Here is a 12,786-nt window from a genome sequence, read left to right on the forward strand (position 1 = left end):
ACACACACGTCCTTGTCAAAGCTAATGGCGTTCTTTTTGCTGAACCTGACAAATTCCAGTCCTCAATCTAAACAAGAATAAATCTTAACCAAATGTTGACATTTTTCCCTCCTCCTGGGGCTCCTCTCCAGAGATCATAGAAATTTCTCTTCTCCAGCATCTTCAGCTGTAACAATTAATTCTATCAACCCTGCAGAAAGCAATCAGCCTAATTGTACAGGAAAGTAGAGTACTCAGCCAGAAAAAACACTGGTAAAGTAAAATGCACCTCTAAAAATTCAATTCTTATTTTGCCATCATGGTAAAACATCTCAATAAGCATTTCTAATTATAGATATTCCTCTGGAGATATTTGCCATCATTTGCCATTGCTCTAAAATACAGAGATATGCTCCCAATGATCAATTACTCAGTATTCTCTGTAGTATATTCAGCTGTGTGTCTTACCTACTTAGCCAAAATATCCAGGGAGAAAAGCTTTGTATCTGAACCTTTAAGCATCATATTCAGCTGTTGGACTAAGTGTATTAATGTTGATTACAAAGGAAAAAAACATTTCTCCAGAAATTAAGGCCTTCTGACAACGTTTCCTGGCTTCTGAGAAAAAGAGAGTGGGCAGTATAAAAGGTTGCCTGTCCTGGCTGTCCTTTCAAAGGACTCTTTCATATTGATGCTTTTCTTCAGCCTTTAGGCTTCTAGTATCCTTGGATTTAAAAAAAATCTTAGATTTTAATGAAACATGTCTGTGGTTGTGAAAAAAAAAAACCCTTTAAAAATTCAAAACCTTAAAATGCCATAAACCAACAGTAAAATAATGAAGAATGAACAGCTGTCTTCAGGGAAGGAAAGATAGGGAACATTACATTGGTTTAGTTTTATGGGGGTTTTGATACTATTTCTTTCAAAGAAGAGAGTTTTGTCCTATCTAACATTCCCAAAGAAATGATGACTTGGCTGACCCAGATCCTTTATAGTGAGAAAAGGTCTCTGATACCTCTCATTTTTTGTATAGTTCATGACGCTGCCGAGTTGGAAATAACGGTTCAGTACAAAATGTTCCTCCAGAGAAGTTATTTTGTTTTATTATTGCAATTTCATGAGAAACACAGGTGAGGGAGGGAATATGACTATTCTTAATATTTCACATGTCCACTGAGGAATTTTCTCAGAGCAAAAGAAAGATCATTTTCTGTCTTTCTGTCTCCCAAAAAATAAAATATAAAATTTTTTTTAATTGCTGGAGGCAACAGAGCTTTACAGACAAAAAAGCTTTATTTTGTCAAATGGATTTTCTCATTCCTTTTCCTCTTTTCTCCCTTATCCTACTGGTGGGGAGGGAGGGAGCTACCAATTGTGTGAGTGCTCACTTGATAGCAAGGGCCAGTGCATCTCAGCCTCAGAGCCAGTTAGGGATGTGCAGCAACTATAAAAATATCTCCTCAGGTAGAATTGGCAGTCAGTATTTGGTGGGTCTAGAAAAATATAAGTACTGAATTAAAATCCTTAGGGAGGATTTGGGAAGGCTGAGATTTGGTGGTATTTCAGGAGACTGAATACATTGGCATTCTGATGTTTTAGCATCTGTTTAACATCTATGACACCAAAAAGAAACAGGGCTGGAGGCTGATCCTCTTTCTTAAACACAGTTAGTACAGACTCATATATGCTGCCCAAGACTAGCCTCCACTGAGCTAGAAGTAGCTAAGAGGTTGGGTGGATCCTAGTGGAGGCAATATGCATGTCCTTACCAAACTCCAAACATCCTGAGAGCCTTAGCTGGTACTGCCATGATGCTGGAACTTGATTATTATTTTGGGGATATTTCAGCTCAATGCATCTGAAGCAGTGTATGAGCTGGGTTGCAGCCTGTGAAATGTTCTGTTTTAGCAGCATGAAACTGAAGGGTTGATGAATGATACACTGGAGTATCACACAGAGGCTGTGGGGTGAGTCTGAGATTGCTGGGATAGTGATGAAGAGATATTCAGGGTGGACAAGGTGAATTTGGTATACTAGTCAATACTGACCTTCTGGGGGTCATGTCTGGCATGAACCATCCTTAGAGCCAGACCTGGATGTTGTCCTGGACAGAGTTAGTTTGGATTGTTCACAACAGAGCTATGAAATAAATGAGCATGGAAGCAAGAAACGTGATCAAGCTTCTAGTGCTTGGGTTCATTTTACATCCCTCTTTTTTGAGCAATATAGATATAAATATTTAGATTCTACAGTTACTGTTTTCAGCCAAAAGTTTCTAAATTTCAACAGGAAAATGACACTAGATCTGAATTTTACATAACATTATAGGATTGAAGACACAGCAGCAGTGGCCACATTAATTATAATCAATTTTTGTAATTAAATATGGGTTATTAAGACATCAATCTGCGTGGATAAGAACACTCCAGATGTCAAAGTTGGATTATTACCAGATAGGGTGTCTGTAGGCACAGCTGTTATCCCACAAATCTTTGCAGTCCTCAGACATGATTTTGGCTATAATTTCTGTGCTACTTCTAGTACTTCTGCATTTCCTTTATCGACCCTCCAGTTCTATGGAAGGGAGTGAGCTTCATGCTTGCTTTCATTTGCCAGCACCTTGACATTAAATACATATATATATTAGTGAAGGGAAGTGATGCAAGGGACTATGCACCAGTTCATCCCTTTACAACACACTGCCCTTGCACTCCAAAGTCTGCAGAATGATTTGTGTACAAATGAAAATCATCTCTGCTGCAGAGCATGTTAGGAGGGACGGGGGGAGGAGAGACCATTGGTGCTGCCTTCTAGGGGCAGCCCTAGGAGATGTATCCTTGTGGATATGGAGGCTCTGGGAGGGGAGCTGCTGGTGGCAGGGTCCCAAGGAGCACTACAACCACCAGGCAGCCTGTGGCTTTCCACATGGCATTTTACTTTACTCCTTCCCCTGCATGTCTGGAGAGTGCTCTAAGACCTAGGTGGTCCAGGCAGTCAGGAACCTGGCCAGTGGTGTGTTTCTAGTGTAGCTTGATCAGCTGATGACAAGAGGGATGAGATCTGCATGAGTAGAGCTGGATCTCCTGTTGCATTAACCTGGAGTAGCATTGCTAGCTCCTTTTTGCTTAGGTTAGAAGTTGCCGAACATCTTTTATTTACTAATGATATCAAAAAGGTTGCTGGTTATCTCCAGCCCTGCAGATCCCATAGATACACTACCACTGGTTAGATGTGATCATTCAAAGGATCTCCATTTTCAGTAAGTGGATCATGTATTGGTCCTCTATTCAGGTAGAATTAGGAAAGTCAAAGAAGTTTTCTGATTGAGCAGAATTGAAAAGCCAAATTGGAATTTTTCAAGACAATTGCTTTAAGATTTATCTGAAGGTTAGTTTTGAGTTTCATCTTTTCTTGTACACTCATGCAAAATAGAAACCAAAACCCCCCTTGTGAGAGCCTGGACTATGACTCAAAGCAATTGCTCATTTGTGAAGGCACCAGGGTGCTTTGCTGACACCAGGTTTGCAACGCACCAAGAATGAGATGAGTTTTTGGGTGTGTAATGACAAACGTCTGGTCTACAAAAGACAGAAGGGATGAACTTGCTGAACTGCCAGAGTCTACAAGCTGGGCTTTGAGGCTGATAAGAGGCAGATCTTGTGGAAACAGGGTGGTGCTTTCCACCATGCCAAATTGCCTGTGCTTACATACACCCCCCGCATATAGATCAAGATCTTCAATCATCACTTTGACCAACAGCAACACTTAAGTCTCATTGTAAATCCAGGGGTGGTAGTTATATATCTTCCTACTCTTATCCTTTCTTTCTCTTTCTTCATTTTTTTTCTCTTGCACATTTATGCAATAAATATCTTTATTGCATAAAAGATATTTAAATATCTTTAAATATCATATCTTTATGCTTTCATAATGGCCTATTACTATAGATAATAATAACCAAAATGGCTATGTAGCTGCTTCCCACTGCAACACACACATATTTGCAAACACTGATCATTCAGTGTTTTTTCACTCTAATCCACCCCAAGAGATTTGTTAACAAGAACCCACACTACTTTCACCTTCAGGGGTAGGTAATAACACCCCCAAGAGTTACTCCCTCTGTCATAGGGAAGTGCTGGGTTAAAAAAATGTCAGAAATATATCACAAATATATGTCAGAAATATATCAGAAAAATGTCAGACCTCCCCATACTTCTGCACAAACTGTTGTCACCTGGTTTATTAGCGCAGATCAGCTTTGCTGTCACCCTGTGACCCCTGTCTGCCTGGGTGCTGTGATTGAGATGATGAAACTTGAGCTTCAGCTGGTGGATGCCTCAGAAACCAGAACATGTATTGGCGGCCCAAAGTTCAGGAAGGGGCGGAGTTTACCAGGAATTGAAACTGATTTCTGGCAGCTCCGAAGTTTTGAGTGTTCCCCCAGCTGTAGCAGCAATACTGATTTCTGTCAAGGCAAGGTACTTGTAAAACCATGTCTGGGTTTGGAGGATGGAAGGAAGGCAGCAGATACAGAACAGCTACTGCTTTCAATACTCCATCTTCCTCTCAGGGTAACTCTCATGGCAACAATGAAACCGAGAAGGGTGAAAACACCCAGAAGCTGACAGCGTCTGAAGAGAAACAAGGAGGCAAAGCATCAGCACACCAACAACGGCAAATGCAGTAGTAAGTAACAAGGAGCCTGACTAAGACGATTTACCTGCATTGGGAGCCTGTTCTCCAGCTTACTTTATACCTTTGAAGGTGAAAATGCTTTACAGAGAGCCTGAATGTAGCTGAGCACACAAGCAGCATGCTGTCATATCCTTGAAGCTTCCTGCATGGACCTGAGTGGTTCTGGCAGGCTTCTTGACAGCATGGCTTACCCCCTGTGCCATAGCAGTGGCCAGTTCTGTACCTTGGATACTGGCATACATGGTGTCTGGCATCTTTTTTCAAAGTTTCTTGGCATCTTTTTTCAAAGTGAAATTTCAAATCTGGTTCTAGCTCCCTGTTTTCTGTGTCTCCTAATATTTCATCCTGGAAAGTCTAAAAATACTTACTTTGGCTTAAGAGATGGATGTAGGCTGCATTCCAACACTGCTCTGAATGCAGTCAAGGACACAGAACAGCTTCCAGGAACTTCATGCTCACAAAACTAAAACCAAAGATTCAGCATTTGGTGCTTCATTGGAATCTATGCTTAGTCCCTCTCTTGCTTTCCAGTGACAATCCTGAGATAGCTTCTATAACCTCTGTCTTGCAGATATAATAGAGAATAGAAATGGAAAGCTCTGTGTGTGTGTTTTATATAAATATACTTAGATGACCATAGCTAAGAGTTTATTCCTTTTCACAATTATTCTTTCTTCTGAGTTCTTAGTAACAGTGCATGTAATAATAAGTTTATTATTATCATTATTGTTGTTGTGGGCTGATTTTGCTTAGCTTTCTTCTTTTTCTTCCGTCTTTCAAAGGACAGCTGGCAAAACTGCAAACTGTTTCAGTTTCCTTTCCTTCTTTCTGGGTGAAGAAGGTGGAGCCAACCTCTGGAGGAGGTGGCAGACAGCTGATGGTGAGCAGAGATAGCAGCTTTCCATTGAAACCCATGAATGCTTCCCTATTGGGGACTATTAAGGGACTATTAAGAGCTGAGTCCCTTTAAAATCCATCAGCACTTTAATGATTGACTTTCAGGAGAGCAAACAACACTTCCTCAGTTGATGTCTGTTTATTTTCTGCCACTTCCAAATATGAAAAATTCTCTGTCTTGCCTGCTCTCACACTGCCACGTATCCACAGTAGAGCAAGGACAGCCCCAGTTTGTTTATGTAGCTGTGGTGTGTGCATTTTGTTGCTGTTTGGGGTTTTTTTGGGGGGGAGGAGGGGGCAGCAGGGCTAGTGGGAGTTTTCCATTGTCATGACCATGTTTACCCAGTTTGTCTGGCATACAAACCCCCTGGTAAAGGTTAGGTGAATAATTAATCAATTGGTTTGCCAGAGCTCCCTGCAGAATTTAAGGCCAGAGCACATATAATCATACAAATCCCTGTTCCTTCTTTCATCTCACATGATTCTTGCAGACCTAAAGCTGTTGGGCATCCACTGCAAAGACTGAGCTCTATTTTCTGCTATGTGAAAATATTCTCTTTGTGTCTTCATAAAGTACTAACAAAGAATTAGTTCCTAAATCTCAGATCTACAAATTAAAGTCTGCATTAGCATTCAGTTAATGAGAAGAGGGATGAGGGAAAGGCGGGTTGGAATAGAAACCATGTAATATGAGTGGGAAACTAATACTCTAATAATAAATGAGAGTGGGGTTTGCATCCCTCCCTTTAGAAGGGGGATGCTACCTGGCAGTTTGAATGGATGAAGACACTTAAACTGCAATTTCCTTAACCCAGATTAAAGGAGAAGGTAGCATCTGAAATACTGAAACAGAACAGTGGAGATCTTTTTTCTTTAAAAAAATTGTTTCATTAATTATTACTTTGTTCATTTTCTCAAGCTACATTTCAAGAAATATTTCAGATTAAAATAAATTTTAGCAGTGATAAAGCTGACTCAGCTTTTTACCTTCCAACCTCTTTTAATATGACCTTTAAAACTAAAATACTGGGACACCCTCAGGTTCAGGTTTTCGGGTTCTGGGATAACAAGAGCAGTTGGAGAGCTGCAATTAGAGGGTGACAATAGGTGAAAAAAAGAACAGACTGGCATTACTAAAGGATTTCTGGAATGTGCATAGCAGAGGGAACATGAGGGGCCCAAACAGGATACCTCTGTGCCAAGTAGCATCTCTATTCCAGCTTCTGCTTGCTATTTTTTGGAAACAGACAAGAGTGTGGTTTTGCTGCCAGCAAAGCAGGAGATGGAGTAGCTTTTGAAGGCTCTGTGTGAATTGTTGCAATGCAAACTCTGTCTCAGGCTGTGAGAAAAATTGGGAGTGGGAAAACATCTCAGAAAGATCTTAGGGTCAGATCAGGTGACCTTTTGTTTAGATTGTAGGATGTAGCATGTTGCAGTCCTGTTCAGTACTTGATATTCAAACTGGACTATTAAAAATAAGCAGCTGGTATTAGAGTTTAGATAGTTTTGCTTTGGAAAAGCACTTATATGATATGTCAAGGGCAAGAAGGGACAATAAAATGGTCCTAATTAAGAAAAGTACTTGTTCAAATGCAAAATTGAAGTCACACTTTGTACATCCCCATCCAGTTATACATAGAATGTGGTTTCAGGCTATGGAGAAAAAAGTCACCAGGATGACAAGAGCTTGAAACTGCTTATAATAATAAGCTTGCATTTAAGTGGCTTCACTTTGTCTGCTAAGTGCCATGAAATTAACTTGTAGAAAGCAAATTCCCAAATTGCCCCTGTTCATACCTATTCAGAAACAAAAGTCTGTACAGAAGAAAGGTGGAGAAAAGTGGGGAAATTAGAGGGTGAACTATAGCTAGTGCCTGAAAAAGAAACTGCTGCCCCCATTCAGCAGTCTGCCTTTAGTGCCTTTAAAGCTGCCAAGAATAATATTGGTTCTGGTAAAATCCATTAAAAACTAAAATTCAAAATAATAAAGCCTGAAGATATATTGCTGCACAGCTGGTAAGAGTCCCTCATAATTTTATTTGAAAGGAGAGCAAACTTGCTAGAATGCTTGACTCAAGAAATTGTATTCTTTGACCACTGGAGCCAAATCTGTCAGAGCTTTCTTTCCTTCCTTTTCCAATCTTAATCCAGAATTTAAAAAAAATAAAAAACAAAATCAAACAAAAACAAACAAAAACCAAATCAAAATATCTATGGTTTTATTAGACCCCTCATCCTGCTGACAGACTCTACTTAGAAGTTCTGATTTTTTTTTTTCTTTCATGAACTAAAGTTTCTTTAAAATAAAAATAAAAAAAAGTTAGTCTGTGTTCTGGTTTGAAAGCAAAACTAGTAAGAGAACTCCACGTCAGAAATACAACTTATTAGGAAAAGGAAAAAAAAAAAAAAAACCCCAAAAACTAAAATACATGCAATAATACAAAAGAAAAATCACTGACAGAGTCAGAACTCAACCTGACACCCTGTCGGTCAGGGATTTGGTAGCAGTCCAGTTGGATTGGTGGCTGCAGTCCTCCTGGAGTGGCAGGTGTGGTTCTGTTGGAGCAGTGATCCTGTAGAAGGGTATAGTCTTCCTCTGAAGATCCAGTGGAAAAGGCAGCCATTCCTCTAGGAATCCAGAGGAAAGACTGCTTGTTCTGTTCCAAAGCCCAGACTATATCCAGGTGAGGATGCTTAGCTCCTCCCCCCTGGACAGAACATCTCATACAGGGCTGATATCATTCTGTGAGTCATGTGTTGGGTCCATTAAACAGAAACGGCTCCTGCAGGGAGTTATCTCTGAGTCATACAGACAGGCATTGATGGGCCCATTAACAGGAGATAAGGAAAAACAATGTCCTTCCTGGTTTCAGCAGCTCTTGAGAATGGGAATGGAATACATCTTTATATTGTAACCTAGGACACTCTACAAAACTGTAGGTGGATTTTTAGCAAAATACTTCTTTTGCCCATTACCCAGCCACTGGTGGGAGTGCAAGACAGGTAGGTAATTTGAATTAGGGGAATCTGTTCAGACTTTAGCTCTCCACTTGCTGCACAGGAGGTCTCCCAGCTCTCTGTCTTTCAGGCTGATGTACTGATGTTTACAGCCCAGTGGAGCACTTCAGAAATGCCCGGCTTCACTGTAGCCAGCCTTTTCTGCAGGCACAGGGTTGGTGGCAGGGTCTGTGTAAGAAAATAACTATACTGTCAGTCTGGATGGGGGGGTTACTGTGCCACATAATGCTTGGGGTAGGGAAGGAAGTCCTTCCAAAGTCTGTATTAGAAGCTTTTTTGGAAGAGCTTGCTTTGCACGAGGCCTGACATGTTCTCTTGGTGCATAGCTTGATGAGAAGCTGTGGTGAGGTGATGAGCAAGGAATGTATGGGAGGATGCTGCCTTTGGGCAGGGGCAATGAAAGGACAAATTTTCTGATGCAGAGACAGCTGAGGAGGAAATACATTGTTAAAAAAAAAAGAGGCAGGGAAGCAGGGATGAACATGCCAGTAGCTCAAATCTCAATGTTTGTGAGGTACAGCATCTGACCTGCTGAGCTCTTCAGGCACGCTGGCAAGCCTGACCTGCAACACATGCACGCCTCTGCAGGGCAGAGCTCGGCTCAGCACTTGGTGCTGCCAAGCCCAGCGCCTGGCCTGCCCACCTATGATGCTCCACTCTACTCAGGGCTAGTGATTACCAGGTGCTCCAGCTGGCTCTGGCATGCTCCCTACATGCCTACATCCCTCTCCCTACATCCCTGATGCTGTGCTGCACCGAGAGAACTGAGCTGCTCTAGCACGAGGGGATGGCACGAGCACGGCCATGTCTGACTTTTCTAGACTTTGCTGGGTCTGACACTGATCTACAGCCCTGCCACAGTGAGCTCTGCCCCTTTGGTGTTATCTGCCCAAAGCACAGGCTGACTAATGACATGTTAGTGTTTTCAGAGGAGAGAAAGCTGTGCTGTGAGCCAAGTTTGAGCTGAGAGCTACCCTTGGCTCCCTGATTTGATCTGTCAGGGTGGCAATTTCCTTGGATCTTCAGAAGTTGGTTGAGAGTGTCCAAAACAGAGTACAGCTGAAGCACCTGCTGTTCTTTCTGATGTGCTAAGACCACAACAGCTGCTGAGTGTGAGCCTCATCTAAACTGTTGGAAATTCAGTTCCAAATTTCATTTTTAGTCTTTTGACCAAATTTTAACTTCATGAATTTCTCTGCAAGCATGTGGGTAAAAGCAGAACCTCAGGTCTGTCTCTTTCCTGCAGGTTTCTGACTCTTGGTTTCTCCTGGGCTGCTCTCTGCTGCCCTCTCCCTTCTCACTCTTCCCCCTTGCAAGTTCGCTTCTTCAGGATTTAACTCTGCTTTAATCCTCACAAGGCCAAAAATATTGTCTGTTCTTAATGAAAGGGACCAGATACAGAAGTGAGTTACCCTGGTTTAATAATCTTCTTTTGAACTGTGTTAATTAAGTGCATTCCTGGCCTGTGGCAAACACAGGACAAAATCCATGGAGGAAGACTTTTGGTGATAAACATTTCCTGCTAATGTAATTCGTTTTCTGCCTCTTGTGTTAAAAGCACATGTGCAGTGAGGATAAATCAGACAGTGTGTAATGCTAAGCCCCAGTAAATCACTTTTGTCTCTGAGCTGCAAACTGGTAAGATGATGCCACTGATAAAGATGGAAAGCCAGAGCCCCAGGCCTGCATGTAAGGTTTGTACACTCTCCTACAGATCTGCTCATGGCACTGCTGGGACACAGAGCATATTGCTCAGCTGAGGTCTAGAATTGTGGCTGTCAATTATCATTAGCATCTGGCTGTGTGTGCGTTGCAAAATAGGGATACCTACAGGACAGTTATCTGCTTGCTGGGATTTGGCATCTTGTAGCCCTTTAATTTGGCAGCTTCTGTGCTGCTCAGCAGCATGTGGCTGCTCCATCAGGCATGGGAGCTTTGGTGAAAACAATACTTTGTGGTGGTGTGGACTTGACAGCTCTTAAAACAATTCCTGATAAACGAATGCAAAGTTCAGCTTAGTGTATCTTTGAAGGAAATTCAAGAGTTGGCTTTGGCAGTTTGATCTCTTTTAAATTCTGTTTTAACATACTATCTAATGCAGTATCTCACCCTAGGTCCCTCCTCTGACTGAATCTGCCCATGCCTCCTTCCCAAGCTTTAGTCATTTTGTTGCTCTCCAACTTCATTCTCCTTAGTTTCTGTCTGTTATGCAGAGTACTCTGCCCAGCAGAGCAGGATATTTGGCTTTGAGCTCTGTGACATTCATGTACCAATGCACCCACGGTATAAAACACAGTGGAACTGGAAACTGTTGAGAACACCCAGTCCTTTTGTAACTCTTTAAGCTATTTCACACTTCATTTGAATATTTCTCCTGTGGTGGAGAAATGGCTGGAGTGGACCTGAGGAAAAACTGAAGAGCACAGCTCTGCAAAAACTATTACCAGTGAGCAGCAGTCCTCATGGGTTTTTTCAATTTTCTTTTATACAAACCTGAAAGAAAATAGAACAAAAATTGCTATCATCGATGCCTTTAAAGCACTGAAGAGGTGTCCTTGAGCTAGTTAGGAAATTAGACTTAAACATTTGATTCAAAATTTAAGTTTTCAGACTTGGTGCTCCTAATGTTACTGATCACAGAAAGTGTAAACTATTATTACAGATTATCCATGATGTTATTGTGTGTTTCTCCTGACTGAAATGTTTTATATCTCTCTCTGTATGTGCTGGTTTTGGCTGGAACAGGGCTTATTTTCTTCACAGTAGCTGCTATGGGGCTATGGTTTGGGTTTGTGGCCGAAAGGGTGTTGATATCACAGAGATGTTTTGTTATTGCTGAGCAGGGCTGACACTGAGTCAGGGCCTTTTCTGCCTCCCACCCCACCAGAGAGAGGGCTGGGGGGGCACAGGGAGTTGTGAGAGCTGTGGGACAGAGAGCTGTGGGACTGCTGACCCCAGCTGGAAGAGGTGTATCCTATAACACATGGCATCATGCTCAGCATACATAGCGGGGGGGAGGAGAAGGAGGAGAAGGAGAGATGTAGAAAGTGTTGGAGTTTGTCTTCCCAAGACACCATTACATGTGGTGGAGCCCTGCTTTCCTGGGGATGGCTGAACACCTGCCTGACCAAGGGAAGTGGGGAATCCATTCCTGCTTTGCTTGTGTGTGCAGCTTTTGCTTTACCTGTTAAACTGTCTTTATCTCAACCCATGAATTTTCTCACTTTACCCCTTCTAATTCTCCATCCCATCCCTTCTGGGGGCAGAGTGAGCAAGCAGCCATGTGGTGCCTACTTACTGGCTGGGGTTAAACCACAATGATATCTTGTTACATAGGCATTTATAATCCCACAACTGTGGTATATTATGTGTATCTGCTTGAAAAATCATAGGAGGTTCCTTTTTTTTTAATTCCAAAATAGATACATTCTCTTATTGGGTTATAACTTTCTTATGCTCATTAATATCTGTTCAGTCTGTGTAATGAGTCAATACATTCCCATTTTCTGCAGAGAAAATAAAACAAAAAACACTCATCAAGATTAATATGATCCATAAAGGCAGAATATGATTTTTCTTTTTTGAAGAGCTAGAGCTGGAGTAAGATGTTCTTTCTCCCCCTTCCAGTGAACTTCTGTATTTGTATTTATAAAACAGCCCTACCTCAAAGATAGGCTTAAGTCTTATAACAATTGGAATCATTATTAGGGAAACTGTAAAGTTAAATTCTTTATAATCTTTTCTGTCTGTGGATTTTGAAGCACTTCATATATTGTTATAAAGCACAAAATTCTGCACACCACTGATAGCTTAAAATCTTCACATTTCCTTAATTGCTCCCCAGGTAAGAAGGATAATTTGCTCCAGACTTATGGCTACTGTGGCAACCTAGAAACTGACTGGAATATTAAATTGACAGGCTGTAGCAGGCTTTATAGGCTTAACTGGATCAGAGGTTTTGCCTGAACAAAGAAACGACATCAAATATCCTGCAAACTGGATAAAAACACAAGGTGGAAGCTGGTATTTTGCATTAACTTTCTTTCCTTCAAAAAGAGAATCGCAAGAAAATAAGGAATATTAGGTGCAGATTTTAGGACTGGTGGGGCAGGTGGAGTTTCTCAAGCAATAGCTCATTTGGCTTCCACTCCTGTAGGGTTAAAAGGCAAGGAACCAGTTTGGACCCTGACTTTC

At 41.5% G+C, this 12,786-nt stretch overlaps 1 protein-coding gene across 3 annotated transcripts in view; it reads left to right on the forward strand.

Moving 5' to 3' along the window:
- Positions 1–4,271: 4,271 nt before the first annotated feature.
- Positions 4,272–12,786, forward strand: part of EPSTI1 (epithelial stromal interaction 1) — a 50,207-nt gene continuing 41,692 nt past the window's right edge. For all 3 annotated transcript variants that reach the window (XR_007778952.1, XR_007778950.1, XM_050980796.1), the window contains exons 1-2: positions 4,272–4,460; positions 4,553–4,668. Coding sequence is in view for 1 of the 3 variants with exons in the window: in XM_050980796.1 (XP_050836753.1) it covers positions 4,287–4,460; positions 4,553–4,668 (290 nt within the window). In the remaining 2 variants the exon portion in view is untranslated. The remainder of the gene's footprint in view (positions 4,461–4,552; positions 4,669–12,786) is intronic.

Source organism: Serinus canaria, chromosome 1 (assembly GCF_022539315.1).
Source record: "Serinus canaria isolate serCan28SL12 chromosome 1, serCan2020, whole genome shotgun sequence".
NCBI lineage: Eukaryota > Metazoa > Chordata > Aves > Passeriformes > Fringillidae > Serinus > Serinus canaria.